Source organism: Ptychodera flava, chromosome 21 (genome assembly GCF_041260155.1).
Source record: "Ptychodera flava strain L36383 chromosome 21, AS_Pfla_20210202, whole genome shotgun sequence".
Lineage (NCBI taxonomy): Eukaryota > Metazoa > Hemichordata > Enteropneusta > Ptychoderidae > Ptychodera > Ptychodera flava.
In genome coordinates this window covers 9,567,058-9,590,478 of record NC_091948.1, presented here as the reverse complement: position 1 = coordinate 9,590,478, position 23,421 = coordinate 9,567,058, and the positions used below count along the sequence as shown (strand labels likewise).

General features: G+C 37.5%; 1 protein-coding gene across 2 annotated transcripts; it reads left to right on the top strand.

Moving 5' to 3' along the window:
* The first annotated feature begins 639 nt into the window (after positions 1-639).
* On the top strand, positions 640-20,624 carry LOC139121328 (coiled-coil domain-containing protein 112-like). 2 transcript variants are annotated; one of them, XM_070686130.1, is made up of 13 exons: positions 640-735; positions 3,203-3,306; positions 3,982-4,103; positions 5,353-5,442; positions 6,723-6,798; positions 7,601-7,787; positions 9,009-9,095; positions 10,348-10,497; positions 11,516-11,656; positions 13,052-13,147; positions 14,291-14,536; positions 16,035-16,153; positions 16,987-20,624. In XM_070686130.1, the coding sequence occupies exons 1-13, from the start codon at positions 715-717 to the stop codon at positions 17,015-17,017; spliced, it is 1,470 nt and encodes a 489-aa protein (XP_070542231.1). In that variant the 5' UTR covers positions 640-714; the 3' UTR covers positions 17,018-20,624. The 2 variants fall into 2 exon arrangements, with proteins under 2 accessions (XP_070542231.1, XP_070542230.1); XM_070686129.1 differs by having other exon boundaries at positions 16,010-16,153; positions 16,987-17,178.
* Positions 20,625-23,421: the final 2,797 nt, after the last annotated feature.

Here is a 23,421-nt window from a genome sequence, read left to right as displayed (position 1 = left end):
ATATACATATATATATATATATATATATATATATATATTATATATATATATATATATATATATATATATAATATTATATTTTATAACAAAAGCTTGAACAATTTCAGTATAGTGTGTGCCTGTGCCTGTAACTACCCATTCATTGTCTCTGTGTAGTATTTAAAAGAAAACAACTCATATATGTTAATTGCCACCCCTAATCTGTCACTGAACAACTCATCTATTAGCAGTTCATAAGATTAAGTCTGTCTTTTGGTCTTTTGGAGGCCAATTTACAGATTTGGACTGTTTTCTTCGATACTGCACAGATGGTGAAGAGGATCTTGAAACTCAAGCTTGTGTAGTCTGTTATAAATTTCATATATGTGGTTATTTATCATAATCAATGAATGAACTTTTACCTCATAGCCACTGTGGTATAAAATAGAGGAGTTAAATGATTCCAAATTAAAAACAACGGCACTTGACAACTATCATATCGTTCGACACTCAAAAATGACTATATGAATTTGTTTGTCGCTATTTAACGACATTTCTGGTCTTCAAATAATTTTACAGTTTGATTCTTTGAGTTGACAATATTTCGCATTTGAATACAAATGTCACTGCGTGCCTCGGCGAGTGAGGGCGGGCAGCTGTAGTGGTTCCACACTGGAATTCATTACACGGGGAGTAGTTACGTTTACCACACAAACAAACAACGCAGTGTTCAAAATGGCGGCCACCATAGCACAGGTAATTTCAGCTTTGCTTACGACTGTTTGTTACGTGAGTTATAGATCAAATTTGACGTGACTTCTATGCGAAATAAATAGGCATCTCATTCGGGTAGAGTTATTTTAACGTGCATGATTTTAAAGAAACGCGGTACTTGTCAACTTCGTACGTGCAGGGCACAGTCCCTCTGGGCCCTTGGTCTGTGACAGTTCCCGACCAGATCAGGTTTCGGCATGTCGCGGCAGCTCCAGTCATTGTCGACGTACAATCTGTCACATTTTTCTTTTGCGTCTATGATCCCTCAAAATTACCCTGGTAAAGTAGTAGAATACTAGTTTGACTAAGGAGTTTGTGAGGGCATTTTGAGAGCGTGTTTGACGGTCTCTGCGTGAACCGTCAACCGGCCTCTCTTTCACTTCAGTACAAAATCAGGGTCCTAATCACTGCCCGTCGCTGCCCGTCAGGAAAGTCACCTTCCAATTACTGTAGTCAGTCGATATTTCGATACCAAAGACCACTACTCTTTGTAAAAACTAGCGAAATAATAGTCCCGGTTCCGAAAAACGTTGATTTTCGGACGAGTAGCAATGCTAAATCGTGTGATCGTACATGTATCACAGCAACACTTCCTGCCCGTCGATGTCCGACCACTACCCGTCACTGCCCGTCAGGAAATCAGCCTTCCAATTACTATAATCAGTTGATATCTCAATACCAAAATGATTACTCTCTATAAAACCAAACAAAACAGACCCAAAAAACGTTGATTTTCGAACGAGTAGCAACGCTGATCGTATTCGATGTTAGAACACTGCCCGTCAGGAACTTAACGCTCCAATTACAGATAGTGATGTTAGTTCTGAGACAGGATTCAGGCATTTGGAGTAAAACAGATTCTTATTTTGTACCTTTCTATAAATGTAAGTGATCTTTGGTATCGAGATATCGTCTGATTACAGTAATTGAAGGTTAATTTCCTGACGGGCAGTCGACAGGCAGTGACGGGCAGTAATTAGTAGGACTGCAAAATCAGACTCTGAGGTAACCAGATAGATGTACACAGGCGTTTGGAATGTTCAGAGCACAGTAACGTAAAGGGGTCCTGCGTAAATCACACTGGACACTCCAAGCACCTGTAGACGTACACGATTTGCTGAAGCAGTTTTTCCGTGAAATTTTTGCTGAAAGGGCAATGTAAAATATCAACAGCAAGTATAGTACATAGCTCTGCTTGGCAGGGCTGTGTTACCACAGGCCCTCCACGAAGGTACTGTGTTACCGGCTATAGGCCTCTAGGAGGCCTATAGCCGGTAACACACAGCTAGTATAGTACTGAAAATTGACTCTGCATAGAATGGTATTATCCAATGTATGCTTCGGCTATAAAATATTCTTGAAGAATAACTGTTCAGGGCATGGATCATGATTCATAAGTCCAACTGGATTGTGCAGGGATATATTCAGTAAAAATGAAAATTGAAAATACCTTATGCATTCATTTATTCAAAATGTATTGATGAGCATTGAGACGCAAATCAAAAGATAATGCAGTCATTTAGGAATGGGAAATATTTATAAACACACATGATACAGATGGAAGAAATTACAATGGAATAAACACACCGAAATTGATGATGGCCTCACAATATCTAGTTGAAAATGGGAGGAGAAAGCTTTGAAAATACAGGTTTTGTAATACTACTCAATTGTACTTTTGCTCTGTTGGTAAGAAGACCTCAGTGTGACATCTAGCTATGAATATGCAGCGGTGCTGTGGCGTATTGATCGCGCTTGGGTCAAAGGTCATTGTGTGTATTCACAACTAGGTGACATCCACATGCATGAAGACTAATTACAAACTGTACTAAGTGTTTTTGCCATAGTTTAGAGACAGAGGTCATTGGATGAAAAATTTATCTAAAAGTTTGTTTTATAGATATGATTACTTACCTATATGTACAAGCTGTGCCTTTCTGGGTTTAATGTGAGAAGTCAAAACTTTCTATGCCTGATCTCAACGTAGAAGTAGTCAATAAGTCAAAACCAAGCATTACATATGAAGAAAGGTTTTTTGTAAATTTTGTAGGTGTTCAGTTGAGAATGAATTTCAATACATAATGAACCGTTCTGTGTATTAAACATACAGAAAAGTTGTCTTCTATTCAGTGAAGTGGTGTAATCAAAAGTTGCTTGTATTATTGCTGGGATAAGCAATCAGGGGCAGAAACCTGCCAGGCGAGGCCAGAGGCCAAGCCTTATATGAGATAAGAAGCTCAATACTGAACAAAATATATTTTAGTCCATTGTGGTAAAGAAAGACTGAAGGTTTAATATGTACTTTTTTGTACATTCCAAAGTGATGCTATAAACATTGTTATTGCTGTCATCTCTTGATGAACTTGACAGTCAGGCGTGAGAAGGAACACATTCTTTGGAAACTATTGCATAGTCTGAAGATTGATGGAGCTCAACTTTTCTCTAACAGAGTGGTGGTGGTGATAGAGAAGCAAAGGTGTGGGCTGCCAAGTCCAAGACAGAGAAATCTAAGAAGATGCAACTCTTGAAGGAAATTGAACAACTTGAACAGAAGTGAGTCAGACACAATGCTACTATCAATTTTAGTGTGCACACCTCGGTGAAAAAATCAAGCCCTGTTTACCATGTGTCTTTCACAACCTTGATGAAGCAATTCCCATAGCAATGACTTGTCTGCTATTGTTTTCAAAATGCATCCTTGGCAGTGTAATATAAAATGAAGCAGAGGATTATGGGAATATCTGTATGCCTCGAATGACATTTCAACCACACTTTGTTTTTGTATTACTCAACCAGCCAACAGGTGAAACTCCAATCACACAATGAGCTACCCCTCACCAATTACCATAAGAAGCAATGAGTATAAAGTGCCCCAGTCAAAGGCACTGCCACTACACCATGCTCAAGGGCACAACACCATGCTTCAGATTCAAACTCACTGTTCACTGATAGTGAGTTTGGTGCTCTGGCCATACCTAGGTCTTGAACCCACCATATCCCGATATAGAATCCATTACTCCATAAGGTTCTCCTTCAGCTTACTTGGGCTGGAGCAAACGACAAGCAATTTCACAGATAAGTGTAACATTGAAAGAGAAAACGGACTAACCAGTGGAAATTGGCAGACAGCTGGAGGCAGCCCCAAAACATGTCTCACAGCAGTAGAGTAAATTCTCAGAGATTTTCGTACTTAAAGTCACCTCAAAAGTGATTCTTTGGTCATTTCAGAATTGCTGGTATGGACAGAGAGAAGAGCACAAACCTGTACAACAAAAGAAGTGACTTCAGGAAAGAATTCTGTGGCCTTGAAGAACTTGAATTCAAGTTCAACAGTGAAAGGAGGGCAGAAAGTAAGTGTGTGTATGCACAGAGTGAAAATTTTATATGTGCAATAATAAAAATTTATCAAGAAAGAAGTCATCTTGAAGTGAAAGCAATGATAGACCGAGACAGTATCTTGATCCAATCAACAGCATTACATTTACATGACCAGTATGTGGATTATTTACACCAGACATTTAGTATATATCATTTCGAATTATAATCTTGAAATATTGAGTCATTAGCCCAAAGTAGTCTGGACCGTACCAATCTAATTGATGAAATTGGGATCAAAGTACAGCTAAAAAGACGCATTGCCTGGGATAAGCATTTCTGTTGTAACACAAACATGTATCTGTGATAGCATCCTCACATGTTCTCATTAGAAACTGTATAGGAATAACTTGATGAGAGTTCCATGGAAGTGAAATTCAATGAAATCCAACGACTTGCAGTATAGAACCATAGCTGTATCATGTCAAATAATATGCCCCTCTAAGGACACACTCAGAATCGTCCACCAAAGTCACCATGTTATGCCCTCTTCTGTGATATAAAGTTGAAACTTTCGCTGAGGAAAGTGATAAATTGTTGAAGTATTACCGCAAATCCATGTTGTTCCTTTGTGCCAGTAGCGTAATTTTGGAAAGGTGTAGATATCGATAAACTGTAAAAAGTCAATTGTAAGACTGGTTTCTTTTCTGTTTTCATCACTGCAGTATGTGAAGATGTAATATTGTTACATTTGAAGATGCAATATTGTTACCAAATCGAGAATAAAAATCAGGGGTCACCGTGCAGTTTGGCACTGGAGAAATAAACTGCCCAACATTTACCAACATTTGACATTCAAAGTGGCTGTCATCCCTGTGTAAACTCTATTGGGAAAAATAAAATTTTCTATTTAAAAATAAAACTAAGATGGCGAAAATTTTTCTTACTCCAAGAGCTTTAAAATGAGCCCCCCACAAGTGGTATATCAGAAAAAAATTGTAAAAATTAGAGAGCAAGAATATCTGTCCCGGAGGCGCATTCTACCTCAATGGATGTTGTGATGTAGAAATTTCAGAGCACTGGCCAAAAGGCTTGTCCTTGGGGATTCTTCCTAGAAGACAATTTCTCTTTACAAACATCAACCTTGTGAAGTTGACCATGTCACCTATACTGCAGTTGCAATAATTTGTATGATCGACGTTGTTACTGTTCTTACACAATACTTACTTTTCTTGGCCACCTTCACAAGCCAGGCATTCTCAACATCTGTGATTACCTCCACAGAGGCAAAGCTGAAACAACAAATCGACAAAATGAGAGGAAGCGTCAGAAAGTTTCAGAGAGAATTGAAGGACATTAAACCAACACCTGAATGTGAGTATACTTCATACAATCCCTGATTTATCAGTAAAACTGTTTCTGACTAAAACACAGGCTGAGAGTAAACCAAGGTATGCAATATATATTCCCTTTCTTTGCCTTTCCCTTCAGCCAGTGGGTAATTCAACTGGGTATATATACATTTTACAGATTAAAATCTTGATATTTGCTGGAGTCATTTTTTTTGCGTTCCATGAATATTTTCTCAAGTTCAAAGCCAATGCTTTACTTCATTAAAAACAAACCAATACAATGACATGTCCAGATGGCATTGGCTTTTCCATTATTATCTTGCACTGGGCGTCCTTGTTCACACACTAACATATGCCAGAACATCATGTGTGATATAAACTTCAAGCAATTCATACAAACTTTTTCATGGCCAGTTGAGCATCATTTTACTTCTTGCTTAAGTAAACTTCAAATGACCCTACAGTGACAAGTGGAAGCTGTTGGAATGTTAAATTAAAGTTACAATAACAGGAAGATTAAAGTAACAGTTTCAGTTCTCAAAAATATGGGCGCATCAAAAGCCATTTTTCACTTCTTGTTTCTACACTATTGTCTTTTTGGAAACAATGGTTCTAATATTACATTGTCTCATCCGTTTATTGATAACTATGTGCATTAGCATTTGCTGGTTTGCTTTACAAAGACAGCTGCAGAACTCTAGGCTTTACTTGGTTCCAGCAGGACAATACATGTTACCATCTAATTGATACCACTGATCATACACTGTCATTAGTATAGCTTGGGCAATCTCAGCAATCTTACACATTCGGGAAGTTTAAAATTAATAATAATAATAATAATTTATTCTATAGTGTCTAAATCCACATAAAAACAGTGATCAGAGACGCTTAAAATACACTTTAAAAAAGCACATGAACAAAAGCAATTTAAAAAAATGTCTACAAAATTGAAATTTCAGATATTAAAAAAAATTAAAATCAAACACAACGTAAAAATCTACTTTAAAAATGCAAGTCTAAAAAGGTAGGTTTTCAGCAAACGCAAACGACAACGCCATTACACCATTTTACATGGCTATTTTCTTACCAGTAGTCATTATTTATGTGACCAAGTAGCACTTTTTCTGACATTGCCCATACTGCATCATGCAACAAACTTTTAATCTTTGAAACATCCTTGTCAGAGATTGTTGACCTACAGTAGGTCACTCAGTCAGCACCTCTGTCCTGATGTCCTTCCTACAGTGTACACATTGATAATTAGTGCATTTGTAACAAAGATTGTATTTATTTTTTTCACAGTTGTAGAAAAATTAAAAGAGACCATGGAGGACATAGAATCCATAATCAATGCATTCAAAGATAGACAAAGAGAAATGTAAGTCTTCGGCTTGCCAATCTTCACAACTTCTTCGCCTTATATAGATCTTGTCCTTTTTCAAGCAATTATACAGCATTGCCACCAGTCGGTTGATATGTATACTGTGACCGTCAACTGCTATAGAGAACCTGATGTAGAATGGCATTACTGTTTGGTAAGAGGATTTTCTGAGTAATCCTGGCTGTGAACACTGAATGTCAGAGAAATTTGTCCTTGAATGTGAATCTGTATTGAATAAAGCATTGATTTCTATTCACATGCAATGTCTCAATGTCAGCCTGTGATTTAATCATACATGAAATACCGTAGTGATAAGTTGTCATGGATAACATTCATATTTTATTGTTACCGTTCAGAATATTTTGAATGGCAAAAGAGTAAAAACTGGAAAGATTATGTTTAACCACAGGCTGTCAGATTTCTTAGCATGTAAATTATTCACAAGGTTTAGTGTTTAACCCATCATCCATGTTTCCCTGTACAGTGGTCCAGCTTTATCATAGAAAACAGTCAGAACCATACCAAAACGTGATAGCCAAAAGATTAAAACTTCACTGTGCATACTATATCACAGCGATTCATCTGGAGTATGAAATAAGACACACACCCCCATACACCCCACACACCCCAATTTGCTTTGTTAAGTCACTGCATCTATTTTTTTGCCAAATATGCTCTCATTAATTACCGTTACAAATACATTGTTACAGTCAATTTGTAGCAGTTGGGAGAAGGTTTTGAAGTATTTATTCCATTCTGATCTAAATAACTGAATGTTCCCCCTTTTTTAATGATTCAGTTATGAGTCCCTCATGCGAGAGGAACTGACCGCTATGCAGGAAATCACAGCTCTGGAGAAGAGGTTTGAGACCTGGTCACAAGTTCCGGCCATCGCAGTGGACGGCAAGACAACCAGCAGGTCCAAACCTCTGTCCTCGGCAAGGAGTGTAACGGCTGACCTACCACCAGAGGTGGCAGCATTTGAGGTGAGCATAGCACATGTAACTATATGACACAGAAATGTGAATAGTTCATGGCTTAGTTTAAATCTTCTTGTGTGAAAAATAGAGTAAGCTTATCAAGGGTAAATCCTGACTGACATGTTACCATGGTTTCGTCATCATTTATTATTATAGATCTTCTTTGTTAATGTATCAACCACTAGCTCCATGTCGTCAAAATTACACAAAAATATTTTGTATAACGGGCAAAGGTGCTGTTTCACAGTGGTCTAACCTCTTCACCCCCGATTCCCTGTAAACAGGTCCACATTTACCATTGATAACAATGGATTTAGGCCAAACCATGGTGATGAAAGGGTTAAAGAAATGCAGCACTCTTACTGTCCTTCAATACAACTCTCAATGACAAGACAGAATATGCAATGCATCATGTGTAAAATCGTGCAAAAATGAAAGTAAACATGCAGGTCTGATAATCAGTGACATCTTTCAAAGTCAAAAACTGCTGAAACTTATCAAACTTTACATATCACAATGACAATATAGATGTAGATTGTAGATTACATTCTTGTTAAAATGTAAATTGTGCTGTGTATTGTTACATTACCAGTATAACACACTGTATGTTTTCTGGAAAGTTCCTCCTCTATAAAACAGATATAATGTTGGTATGTGGCCAAACTTTTGAAAAGTTTGTCAACTTTCTTTATGTAGAACTCACTGATGTGAAATCATATACTTGCAATATGAAAGTATAGAGCACAAAGTGGTATGTATGTCTGGAAGTCTTAGTTGTATAAATCTTTAATATTAAGAAACGTATATGTATGTTTGGGATGATACAGTCCTCTGTGAAGATATGATTTAATCAAATCTGCTAGGGTACCAGTAAATCTGTGTTGAATTTTGATCCACATTGAGTTTCTAAAACAATATGGGTTAACACAACTATGGTTCAAATGACCTGATGGATAGAATGTAATTTGATGATCGAAGACCAACTGAATAGAATGTGATGCTGTGTTCCGGCATGGAGCATCCAGAGTGGCATTCCCGACAATGGTGTCCACAGTAGGTGTATTCACACAACTGGTTGAGTGTCATAGTTTATAAGTGATACCATGACTCAGACATAGTTAGTAGATTTGTAGACCGGACCACCATGATTGCAAAATTTGGCCTTAACCTTTTTGCACCTTGTCATTTCCCAAGTCACACAAATTACTTTAAATTGTCTTGACACAGAGATTTCTGACCCAGACTGGAGGACACAGAGGAGGCTGGGATGAATATGATCACCAGACTTTCCTGAAATTTAGAAACAGGCATAAGGTAGGTCAAGGTGCAATTTTTACAAAAGAATTTTTTCTGTGGTTGATGAATGACATGTCCAACTAGTGAAAAATATAGTGCAATTTATTCTAGTGGTTGAAACACACATGCTTGTATTTCAGCTGTACTTTTTCGAAAAGATGCAATGTTTGTGTCTGTCTTTAATTTTATGTGGATTGGAGACTTGGTGGGGAGCATCATTGTTTTCAGGTAATATTTGCCTCAAAGAACAAAGTCTTAAACTTTTGCCTATATTATCTTCAAAAAAACTTTTAACCACTCTCTTCCATATTCAAGAACAAAATTTAGGTGTCATTTGCAAAGTTTGGGATGAGAGAAACAAATTACCCATAATGCACCAGTGTTCAAATTAAAAATGGCTGCTATATACCCAGTTAAAGGTATACAGTCACCTGTAATCTAAATATGCCCATATATGGTCAAAGGGGCGTTCTTTGGTATTCAAAATGTCCATGTGAGGGCACTGTTTTTGAAAAGCGGCCACCCGCTTAAAATCTGTGATTGGTTAGATTTTCTCTTTCCATGGTAACTGTGGCAAAATTTGAACAGGTGACAGTATACCTTTAAACCTTACCTAGGAAAATTCAATATTTTATTTTGTTTAAAAAAAAATAACATGATAGTGAGAACTTACTTCACAAGCTTTAAAATGAGTCAAAACAAGCAGAAGACCAGAGAATATTGTACAAATGTGAGTTTTCAAAACTGTGCCCCCTTGGGGCATTTCATGTAGACTCTTAGAGTACTTTGAATCACATCAATTTAAAGTACAACCTTATAAGTTGTTTTGCAATCTTCCCGATTGTATATGAATTATCGATCTTGCTACACATGATTTACCTCATTTCATGTATAATCAGGGTAAGTACATGCACAACTCTCTGAAATATTCAAAGTTTTCTGTCGCAACTGAAATAATTTGTAGGTCAACAAGGCCCAGAAAATGAAAAATAGGGTCAAAGATCAAAATTTGAATAGTGTTTTCAACACAGGGTAAGCGTTTATTCTGAAACCAAGCATGGAACTTGTTCAGACTTTCCCCTTCTATTGTCAATGTCAAGTCTGCCATTTCATCCGATGTTTTGGAATGTCTGAAAGAATGGGAAATTTCCTTTCTATTTGGTGAGAGTTTTCAGTCATTTTGATTCCGCATAGTTAGTAAAAAATATCGCCAAAATCATTCTCTCAGTCTTCACTGTAGTGATTGAATATTGACCTTTGACCTCTGCAGGGTAGATCTGCTTTCATCAACACAGCATACAACGCCTTACCTGGGAGGACCGTAGACGATGTCAAGAAACATGAAAGCTGGTACCAGGAATATCTGTCCATGTTGGACAAGAAGAAACAAGCAATTCAAAAATGGAGAGAACTGAAAGAGGTTGGTATCCAGTGCCACTACTGTCATATCTGTTTTCACAGAGACAGTCACCAAGGTGTATGTGGCATAGTCTTGGCCATCTAGACTAATATGTGAAATCTCAATATCATTACAATGGGCACCCACCATCTAGGGTTCAATATGACAGTGATTTGAAAGCTGTTACAGTTCATAAGGTGCCCCAGTTTCATTAACCCTTTGAGCGCCAAAGTCTGTCTTTGTCCCCTTTATAAAATAAACCCCATCCAATTTTTTCCCAGATTTTTGCCAAAATTTTGAGAAAAAACTTTAGCAAATGAATTAAAATGTCCATTTGGTCCAAAATTATCAATAAAATTACATAAAAATTCATTGAAAATTGGTAAAATGTTGCACTAAAATTTTGGCGGGAATAAATTACAGCGCTCAAAGGGTTAAAAGTAGAGTCTATTTAGTTGTCCTGAACTGGCAAACACAACCCTTCTCTGATATATTACAGTTTGTAATGACTTGGAGTGTAACATTAATGCAAAAATATTCAAATTGTTCTATCAATTATCAGTAGGATTTTTACAATCATCAAATTTACAAATCATCAAATTAGTAAAAATTTACATGGATCCTTTCACAGAAACTAAAATTTTCAGGACAAACAGGTATTTCACCCGAAGAGACGTACTTTCTGATAGACTATGTACTCATTATGTCTTGCCATCTCAGGACTGTGACAAGACCCAATATAAAATACCGTACATGTAAGACATGACTTTAATTCAGCACTGTTCAGTAAGGAAGTCACCTGTACATATTTGCATTTCTTACATGAAAAGATCACCATCAAAATTAACACAGACTGAGGACAGCAGGTACAACTTTGTAGGAATTTTGCAATGAAATAGTTAGATTGTGTAAACAGGGGATTTCAGTGATTTTAACAGCTCTTACACTTCACAAACTGTCCATGATGTCCTCTCAGAAATACATACCAGTGTACAGGTATCATTGTCAATTTGTTTGTTTGTTGTCAATTTGCTCCAAGAATGAGAAAGAGGACCTGATTATGAAAGCTGAGGAGGATGATGAAGAGGCTGCAGCTGAGCAGGAAGAAAAGCAGAGGTTGAAAGCTCAAAAATTGGAAGAGGAGAGACTTGAACGACTGGAAAAACTGAATGCTTGGAAGGTGAGGATCGTATCTTTCTCTGGGAAAACATCCTCGGATCTATACTTGATACTCAGTGTTCTCCCTGAATAAGGTAACAGGGGCGTGGCGCCCTCTTGTAAATTCCGAGCGCCTCCTTGCCAGAAATGAAAAAGATTTATTTTTTTGAAAAATAAAACAATAAAATGTACGGGGGGGAAAAAAGTTGACAGTGATTTACAAGCAAAATGCAAGCTTGAGCGTTGATCCTGCAGGCTGCAAACGTAATTCTCATCGATCTTGCAAATCTCGCGAGTTTGTGATGTCATCCGAGATCATAAGCCCATGTGCAACTCATTCATTGATGGCAGCCATATTTGCATGGCACAGGCCGTAACGTTAGCCACGGTCAGTCCCTCCATAGGGGCCGTGCATTAGGTAACCGACTTAGCTGTATAAACATGCCTAGAAACTTGAGGGTAACCAAGGACAGCAGAGTACTCAGAAGTTTTTATAGGAGGTTAGAATTTCGATTTTGTATTCCTTCCCAAAGCAAAACAACCTATTATTAGACTCGGTCGGACGTGTACGTGTATCAGGCTGAGAACACATAAGCGTAAGTGTTATTATGGTGATAATTTTGACATCGATGAATAAATATATGTCTGTCGCTATGTTTTCGTTTTCAAAAAATATAATCATCATTGAAATCAGTGAACTGGAATAAAAGTTATGGAACACTGTCTCAGATTTCTTTTCCTTTGAGCTTTTTTATCTGATAAAAATCTGAAAAAATACTCCCCAAGTACCACCAAATAACACTATTTTAATCTCTGTTTTTCAAAAGCTCCAATGGCAGGAGGGGGGACACCTCCCTCCTGACCTCCCCCGTGACCGCTGATGCGTCGCTTGTGGTGCTTCGCACCACGTCTTCGCCCTCTTTTAAACAAAATCCTGGGGAGAACACTGATACTGATTACATTTTGAACAAAGACTGACTTCAAAAGATGTGATCATGTTACTCTATGGATGATGTAAGATGAACCATCCATATTATTGTACCACCTGAAAGTATACCAAGCTGCATCAAGTCTGTTTGAAAAGGCTTTTTTGGTGTAGAACATTGGCATTAGAATCAAGGTACAAACACTTTCCATATTAAAAGGTTTTCAATCCTTTGTTCCTGTCACATTGTTATTCTGATGGTGAAAATTTTTAACTACCTGTGTGTTAAAAACTGACCGCAAAATTTTACGTTAAAGGTACTACTGTCAGTACGTTTTAGATAGTGACTGTGGTCATAGACCCTCAAGTATATGATTTGGTTGACATGTATAGCCCTGCATCAAATGATGTTTGTGTCCTTTGAATGATCAAGGACATTTAGTAGCAAACTGTTGATCTGAATGCTGAAATACTGAGTGTTCTCCACAACAGGTACAAAAAGAGTTAGAGAAAGCCCAGGAAGAGGAGAGACGAATGGAAGAAGAATTACAAAAAGCCAGGGAGAAAGAGAGAGATCGAAAGAGACAGGTAAAGTCTAAATCATTATATCATAATTTCAAAAAACTAGAAACTTTACACAGGTAAGGAAACTCACTGATTGGAGGCCCTCCATTTTTGGTCCAGACTAGAGAATTTGCCATTCTGTTAGTCTGACGGAGTAATGAATATTCATAGATTTCAATGATAAAGAATGCACAAGACAGCTTACAGCACCCCGTGATTTTAACTAACAGCTTGATATTGGTTCTTGGAACTGTCATATACAATGTGGATTTGTTCATTAATGTTGTTTCTTTAACTATGCAACTATGCTGAATTGAACTTACACTTTGTTCACATCATCATGCTGTTAGTTTAGTGTTAAGTCAGTACAAAAACTGTTCTGTAAATTTTTAAGAAACCTCCTTTGTTGTCACTTACCAAAGATACCAAATATAGATATTTCATTGTCATCTTCAAACTCTTTAACTTTCAAGCGTAACAGATAATTCAATAAACTTTACCAGTGTGTTGGTTGTTTAATGTGGAGAAACACTATCCCTTTGTCCTTTGTGTGATTTTTTTTCTTCCTTGCGTGTGCAGAATTTCACTTGTGCTATGTTTGCAGTCACATTTCTCAATGACATGTAAAATGCTACTCTATCGGTATATGAACAGATAGATTTCTCTTGTATGTGTGATAGTGAGCTGGTACAGTTACATACTGCATAGTGTGGTCATATGAGAGACAGCAAGTGGTTAAAGTGTAGGCTATTCCCAAAGCTCCGTTTTCAAAATGAAAGCCACAAGATATTACCACAAAATAGCTGTACCTGGCATGGCCATCATTAGTCCTTTGAGCGCTGTAATTATTCCTACCAAAATTTTAGTGCAACGTTTTACCAATTTGTATGAATTTTTCTGTGAATTTTTGATAATTTTTTACTAAACAGACATCACATTTCATTTGCCACAACTTTTCATCAAAATTTTGACAAAAATCTGAAAAAATTTGACCGGGGTACATTTTATAACGCGACAAAAATTGACTTTGGTGCTCAAAGGGTTAAGGCTGATGCTACAATTTCCCTGGCAATATTCATTGAAAACAACATAGTTGGTTTCTTTGTGTTTATCTTTAAACCCAATTTCATCCCTCTGACATGAAAATTTTGTGATTGAATGTGACAGATAGCGCTGAAAGCTCAAGTGAGAGAATTTGCAAAACAGAAAAAAGCTGAAGTGGAGGTGAGAGACCGAGAACTTGAAATGATGAGAGAGATTGAGAGAGAGGAAAAGAAACGCTTCTCTGCCGCAGAAAGAGCCAGGTTTCTGGAGAGGGATTACCGACGTCTTGAGGAAAAACAAGCCAAGGAAAAAGCCAAAGAAGAAGCTGAGAGACAAAAACAGAAGAAATTGGAAAGACTTAAAGGACAGGTGTGTTGTAGTGTAGCTATGATTTGTTTTGTGATGTGATCTTGTTTTGTATGTCATTACTTTTACGATACCATATGTTGTTCTGTGCTGGTGGTTTTTGTTATGATAATCCTCTGCAGTGTGAAGCATTATTATTGTACAAAAGATAAAAGACATGTAAGAAGAACAGCATCGCAGCACATCATAATACAAACCATCACAGCACATCATAATACAAACCATCACAGCACATCATAATACAAACCATCACAGCACATCATAATACAAACCATCACAGCACATCATAATACAAACCATCACAGCACATCATAATACAAACCATCACAGCACATCATAATACAAACCATCACAGCACATCATAATACAAACCATCACAGCACATCATAATACAAACCATCACAGCACATCATAATACAAACCATCACAGCACATCATAATACAAACCATCACAGCACATCATAATACAAACCATCACAGCACATCATAATACAAACCATCACAGCACATCATAATACAAACCATCACAGCACATCATAATACAAACCATCACAGCACATTATAATACAAACCATCACAGCACATCATAATCAAACCATCACAGCACATCATAATACAAACCATCACAGCATCACAGCACATCATAATACAAACCATCACAGCACATCATAATACAAACCATCACAGCACATCATAATACAAACCAACATCACAGCATATCATAATGCAAACCATCACAGCATATCATAATGCAAACCATCACAGCACATCATAATACAAACCATCACAGCACATCATAATACAAACCATCACAGCACATCATAATACAACCATCACAGCACATCATAATACAAACCATCACAGCACATCATAATACAAACCATCACAGCACATCATAATGCAACCATCACAGCACATCATAATACAAACCATCACAGCACATCATAATACAAACCATCACAGCACATCATCATATAAACCATCACAGCACATCATCATATAAACCATCACAGCACAAAACCACATTACAAACTAAAATAGCATAAAAGCACGCCCTCAACCAAGAATCATGATAAAGTCAAAATGTGTCACAAACCTCTGACCAGCAAAAGCTCTATGTGTACTCTTGACTTGATCCTCAAAATACACAAGAAATATTAACCATGGCCAACTCAAAAGATATTTAATGTTCAATTCAAAGCCCAATCATAAATGTTTGTGAGTGAAAATACTGTGCAGAAATTACAAACGGTATAAGATTCACATTCGTAGCAATTTTCACTGTGCTTCATTCCCTGGCATTACAACCAAGAGTCCATGTCTGAGAAGCTGTTAATCCATCAGATAAATTTTTATCATTGATTGTCGGTCAAAATTGAAATATCTATGAACTGATTCTATTCTATACTTCTATACATACACAAACATATGAGACCTTGACACAGTTCTGTCATGTGTGGGCCGGCTGGCTGACAGATGGACTGTTTTCTTCACTTCTCAGGTTCAAGTGCAAGTGGCAAGGGATCCATCCAGGTTATATCAACTGACAGAAGGTTGGAAAGAAAGACAGAAAGACACCAGCAGTGGTGGCGCTGTTCCTGTGATGAAAATGCCACACAGGTGAGATTCCACAGTGTACACTCTGAACAGTCAGCATCTTCCGCACTCCAATGCGGTGAGATTCCGTTCTTTGCCCTGATGTAATTAGAACTTCATGTATTATAATCAGGGGGTTGATAATGGAAAGCCAGGTGAAATGTCAGTATTTTAACCTGTTCAACCCTGATTCCCAGTGTAAACAGGTCCATTGACGACAATGGGGTTGAGCCAAACTGTGGCGGTGTAAGGGTTAAGCAACTTGCCATATAGGTTTTACTCTCAACAACTTGTAATCTCAATGGAAGTGTAGTATAAACCAGAATGCTATAAATCTATTTCACCTGGAGTTTTGAGTAACCCGGCTATAAGTGTGTGCTGCCAAAAGATTGTAATGCATACACCATGTGGTGCCAATTGCAACTCCTTTTACATATCACAGAAATGTCAGTTTTTGTGTCACCAGAACAAACTTCCTCTTTAGATGAACCAACCCATCGTCACCAGCTAGGTGTTCAGTGCTGTATTGTTGTATGACTTGGTAGGGGAGACCTCTAGCAATTCTTTTTGATTTTGGGAGGGGGGTTGGTGTTTTGTGGTGGTCATAGGTCACTATGATTTAAAGCCATGCTTGGCAGTTTTGCGTGTTGTGTTTACATTTAATTTGATTAAATGCTTTGAATGTGTCAACCATTGGTACATGTCAAACAATACAAGTAGTATCTCGTATCAAACAAATTCAATGAAAAATGGCCGACTTTGTCATTTTATGCAACGGTATTGTGAAGAGAATTGCAAATGCAGGCATCAAAAGTGTATTTAATTTGTGAATGTTGCTTCCTCTGCTTGCTTTACAGAGCTGTACCGTCCTGGAGGTCTGACTTGTAACAGAAATTCTACTGCAATTATCGGATTCATTTCTCCCAAGGTGGTGAGCAACTCTTTGGAAGGCCCGATCTCACAGGCTACACAATTTGTCCCCCTGGTCAGCACCTGGTTGCAGACTAGTTTCACAAAGATATTGACCAATCAGAAAAAAAACAATTGTGAGATGGCTGCTCGTCAACAGATCCTTATAGCAGAGGTCAAATGTCCAAGATGAATTTATTCACTCTATTGTCAAATTTACTGCATAGCTGCCTTTTGGTGAAATAGTTGATCACCTTTTAGTTGTCACAATGATTCATTGAGACAAAGAAAGTGGTAGTTCCAGGGGCATGTCACTCCCATAAGGAAAAATAAGTGCAACTTATGACCTTTTTTTTTCATTTTTCTGTGTTCAGAGTATTGACTTAAGTTATCAATTCTCGATCTTCCAGCAGTTAGTCAAAATGGCAAGTATTTTGCTTATCAGAAAGGCTTCTTTTGAGTGTTACATGGCCATTAGCCTGGATGTTGTCTTTGCAGACCGCAATTTTAGGCTGCAAGGGTCTGACCCACGTTGCACATATTTCATTATTTCTGGAGAAACTTTTGAAAGAAAAAGTGAATTTTCCTGTCCACAATATCGGTGTTGATCGGAAAACAAATCTTTGAATCTCTGGCTGATTTCTATACTAAAGCAAATACTTGCAGATAGCAACAAGTACAAGAATTCCCATTTTCACACTGAACTGCAGTTTTACGAACAGGGCTGCGGTATGATATGAGAAAACAACATGAATGACAGGGACCTTGCTTTATTGAATGTGACACATTGGGATGATAGAAGCACACTACAACAAAATTGTTATTACATACTTGTATGCAACCATTATGGCTATCCAACATCGTACAATACATCATACTTTCAGCAAACAGAATTCTCATTGGTATCCAAGTTGCTACAGAAAGCTACAGTACTACAAAAAATCATAAAAAATACAGCTTCTTGGTATTTTCAAGCCATACATCTTCAGAAATCTCATGTTGATTTTGAAACTGAAGTCATTTTTACAAAAGGAGAGGTAGAGAAATTATGAATTTGTTTTATTCCAAATTCTGATGCAACTACACGAGAACCCATTTCTTGCTTATAAAGAGAGCTTTGATTGTTTGGAAAAACCTTTCTTGTCATTTTGTGTGCTTAATATGTCTCAAGTTTATTGCAAAACTTTCAAAAGTTGTAGCTCAAGAGTGTCATCATAGATACTACCCAAGCCTTGATCTAAGTAACTTCTCTTCATGTGTTGAGTAAGTTTCGGTAGAGAAGCGTGATGGTTTTCCAAAACACAGTCCCTCCATCTCCGGTCGTGAAACAACCATTATTCAAAGTGTGAATTACCCCAACTGCATGGACAAGGCATGGTTTCGGATTCATCTCGGAATTTGTCATCCTTTTTTCTCATCGTCAAGGAGTGAACGACTTGCTAAACTTGGATAAATTGGCGATTTTATAGTTTTAGAAATGGAATGAAGTATTCTTTGATGTGCCAAATTTTAAAAAAGTCAACTTCAAAATTGAGAAACCTTAGAACACTTTCCTTTCCAGTTTGATATCACATCCTTTGTAGGGTATTTACAATACAGCAATTCTGTCACCCTTTTTACATATACACGTATATGTAAGTGCAGTCAGTATATACAAAACTTTGAACAATTCCAGGTTTGAAGTTAAAGGTAACACGGTCTCCAGTTTTGCAAAATTTTATACCAACAGCATTAAGTGTGAGAAAATGTTGTAATTTTAATAAGAAAATGACAATAAAACTGTAAAAATGACAGGTAAATAACATGCACAACATTGACTAAGGTGTTGATTGTTGTTTATCCATATCAATCTCTGTCGTAAAGAAACCAGTGGCGTTTCCAGACCAATGATGGAGGAACTGTGTCCAAATAAGTCAATGTCCCATGTGCAGGAAAGGAGAACCTTAGAGGTACGGCGCCCTCTGTGGCAGGTGACTGAAATTCTGTTGTGTTTGATGAGGTAGTCATTCCCTCACCACAACACAAAAGACTCAACTACAGGTTTGTTTTGTGTTACTACTGTCTGTGCCATGAAATCATCTTAGCTTGTTTAATTCTTTGCAATACTGAAAATTTGATTAAACATTTGCAGAGCAGTAAGCCTCAACAAATACAGCTACTGGTAAGTTTTACAACAAAGAAAAGTCTCGTGGGACATTCAAACACTGCTTTTGTAACTGTAATCTGAAACAAAGGCTGGAAATCTTCCTGAAATCAAAACAAAAGAAATATCCATTTTCTCCCCAGTTATTGTGTTTCAATTTCTCATGAAATATGGAGGATCTGGAAGTTTTAATTTTTTTTATAGCAATATTTAAGAGTGGTAAACATACCAGTAATGTGATTTTAGATTTGTATAGCCCATTGTGTGTGCAATTCTACCCAAGTCTTTTCACACCATTATGAATTTTGCAGTCAACTCCTGTCTGCCATTTCCCTTTCGGGATTTTTACATTTGGTTCATTGAGAAGTCAGGACATGTCGTGCGTGTTTGCCCTTGGGCAAGCCAGCAAAATTATCATGACTGTCTGAATCAGACTTGCTGGGAAAAGGATTGATAAGGACGGAACATTCCCCAGTCACCATTGTCGGCGATATGTTTTATGTCAGTGCCACACCAACTTAATCACTTCTATCAGAAAAAAAAATTATCATAAATGACCCATCATCGCTGTCAAACACAATACAGATATGTAAATCTCGGAAATTAGCAGGCCATTTTGTATTCCGCCGTCGTGTCTTCGGCGTCAGTTATCAGAGCTTTATCTCTTAAACCGTCAATATCATCAATTTCAGCGGGGAGATAAATTCAATTCCGAGTTTTTTAAGTCCCGGCACCTGCATGTCACGTCCAAACAGACAGAATGACTGGTTTGATTAGCCAGGCTATATAGTACTGAAGGCCACTTTATCGACGTGAAGGCCACATTATTAAACCAACCCACAAGATTCATCTCAGCTCAAGTCTTCTGTTTGGCAACCAAGCTTAGCAAGACCATGTTGAACTTTGCCCGACTATGAAAGCCATACCCAAATCCTAAATTTTGATGAGTATTGTTAGACAAAGCTTAAACACTTACATTTTTGTTTACGTTTTTTATTCCGTGCATATTCAGTAATGGCGAAAGCATTGTAATTCTCGATATTGTCAAGAAATTTTACATTTTGAGAGAAATGTAGTATTCAGTGCATGTAGTAGAAGCTGCAAGTACTGTGTCTGTTGCTTGACAATAACGTGAGAGGAGTTTATTGAGAGTATATCACTTTTAATACTGATTTGTCTACACAGTGACTTTCAATGGAGTGGTTGACCATCATGTAAGGATTGCAAGAGACATTACAGCAGGTAGCCGTGCAGTCTTTTCAGAGCTTTCCACAATTTCTCGCTGAATTGTAAATAGCCATACAAAGGAAAAACAGTATGGCACCATGGAGATTTTTTTGAGACTTTGTAGCGTTTACTCGGACAGAACAATTTTTAAAATTTTGTACATAATTTTTGAAGTGTATTTAATAATAGCATGTAATAAATTATGTGACATAATGATTGAAGTGGTTTTTTTTTTGTTATGATGAAAAATCAAAGAGGGTTACTTTTACTGTTTTTGATTCACGTGTGTAGGGATGGCATTGTTACTGTACTGTTTCTTCTGATCAGCAGGTAGCATGCACCTTCTAATCTCCTTAAAGAGTTAGTGTCAATCAAGATATTAGGGACTCAAGTGTTATTCACATGGAGGTCAAACTCAGCAACAGACACAATGTACATTTGAAAACAAAAAAGCTCAAAGGGGACACCAATGGAGATATCACTTGTATTGATATATTTTTCTATGCTGCGTGTAAAGCTGGTGGAGTCTGTGCGTCTTCATGGCCACAATTGATGTATGATAACAATTGTGCATGACGTAGACGGACTCCGTTGAAAAAACAAATACTAGTATTGTAAAATTTTACATCATTAAAAGCAGGGCGTTGGGGTTTAGGTATAGTGAAGGTTGCACTACTGCTGAAGTAAACACTTACAAGGAAGAAAAATGCAACTTGATTGATCCCCAAGTGGAACAAATTGCCCAGGGACCTCTGCCTTGCTTGGTCTTTTCATAATACATCCTCGTCTGACAAACACTTTCTTTTCTTACTTTGATAGATCTATAACCTTTTTCCTGTACAGGTCATGCAACTGAAAAATCGCTTGAATTGCACTAGGATATCTGTATTGATTTTGAAGAGCCACAAGATAAAAAACGGCGGGAAAACAGAGATTTCTGGCTTTGTGTATTGGCTATTACACAAATATTTCCAGTTATCAATCATCTGTGTTTGTTTTCAGATTTCAATTCCTGATGCTCAAGTTGTTTTTTTTCCACTCTTGGAGCCGATAACATCCAAACGAGATAGACTGAAGATAAATCTGACAGCCAAGATTTGATTGCCATGTTGCATACAAGTGTGTAAATAAAAAATTGTCTGCAGATGCTTGCGGTCTGCAAAGTCTACAGGTCACCAAATTTAGCTTCCCAGTGCATGATGGGATTGAAAAAAAGGACCAAATTATTTCATGTATCTCAAGTTTTTAAGACTCAATTATCAGGAATTCCTTTTTTCCCCTGGTATGTTGGTCGGACGGCATTAAATGAGATTTGCCGTCATACCCAGGCAAAACCTGGAGCTACAGGAACTGCAGCTAGGTCCCAGCACAAAAGACATTAATCTAGCTGAACTTGGGAATTGAACTTTGTTCGGTTTGATATCACAGTACACTGACATGTTAATTGTAGGCCATTTCATTTATGAGTTTTATCCCTGTGTTTTATCGTACTCTAATGGATGTTGCTGAGTACTCATTAGCTGAGGTATGGTGTCAAGACCTTGAAACAGAGGCTTCCATATCTGATTGTCAATGACATTAGAGTTCAAATTTGAAGAATTTACAGGATTTTATCAGGTGTCTTGGGTTGCAGATTTCAGATTATCCTGTGTGACCCTGAAATTTTGGTCATGGTCCATGTTGTTCAGTGTTTTCTGTCAAGTTCAAGGCAGTATCACCTTCACAGTAACTTATTCATCCAGATACCTTATTGAACAAAGAAAAGAACTAAAATACCATGTGACCACACAGTCTGTACCACTCATATCACACATACTGTTTGTATCTGAGACTGGACTGGGCAGACATTGAAGGCTCTCACCGTTATTTCAAAAACCAATGTTCAATATTTCACTATGTCAGGTAGAAGTCAGGAAAGTCCCCTTTTCTCCTATGATTTTGAGAACAGTCCCCCATCTCCCTTCCCCTCCCCCCCAGCAATGGATTAATTACAGTTGTGTAATTGAGTGCAGGTAATCTGCCCCAGGGACCTTAGCTGCTTCACTATTTCATCTTGATCCTCCTGGTTTGACAGTACCCCAGAGGCATGTCTAATTCTCTCCACCCCCATTTCTCGATGAGCAGGTCCAGCTTTACCATTGAAAACGATGGGACTGGAGCAAACCATAATGGTAAAAAGGTTGGGTTGTACTGTACTTACATTACATTGGCTGTATTGTAAGCTGTATTTATGTGTTTTTGTCAGTGAAATACCGTTTCTTGTTCTACTCCAAATTTATGTCAAAATGCCTTCAGTGTTCCACTTGTCAACACAGCATGTGGGTATGTAGTGTTCAATGTTGTTATTGACAACTGAATTATAGTCCAGACTGGAATTCATTGGTCAACAGTAACATTGCCTGTTGTGAAAAAGGCATTGTGTTTGGCAAGGCTGGTACTTTGTAATTCAATGTAGGGAGGACAAAATGCACACTTTTTCCTGGACAAAAATTACGACATACTATCAAAGGTTACAACTGGTGAGATAAGTATGTGATTTTCTAACTGCATGGCGCCAAAAGCCTCCTTTTCATGCGTTTGCATGCGACTGTGTACAGCCTGAATGCAGACATCATTCATTTCCTGTATTGAGGTCATGAAAACTTTATCTTATATCAGATGCTTCATGTGGTCAACAGCTTGACAAAACACCACGCTGGGCTCTTTAGGTAAAATGTCACACGACAGAACATGCATGATGGATGTCTGACTTCCTGAAGGTTTATTCTACTGTCTCTTGTTATGATTAATGGTGTTTTAATGAGAGGTTTTCAGAGTCTTGCCAAAATGACTTTGCAGGTATATCATGTGTTGAATGGGACAAAACTTACCATCTTTAGTAACTGTGGATATTTTTTATCAGACATTCAATGTTTTTTTTTGTATTTCTACTTAAATACTCAGTTATGAGTGAGATACTGGAACTCTTGTTGTAATGGGTGTAACCTGCCTTTAGGTGTATTAAATACATGAA

Bases quoted from the DNA above. Each gene is read 5' to 3' on its own strand.
- LOC139121328 (XM_070686129.1), top strand. From the start codon at position 715: ATGGCGGCCACCATAGCACAG. The intron at 14,537-16,009 runs GTGTGTTGTAGT...GCTGGCTGACAG, and splicing joins TGGAAAGACTTAAAGGACAG to ATGGACTGTTTTCTTCACTT. The intron at 16,154-16,986 runs GTGAGATTCCAC...CTTGCTTTACAG, and splicing joins GTGATGAAAATGCCACACAG to AGCTGTACCGTCCTGGAGGT.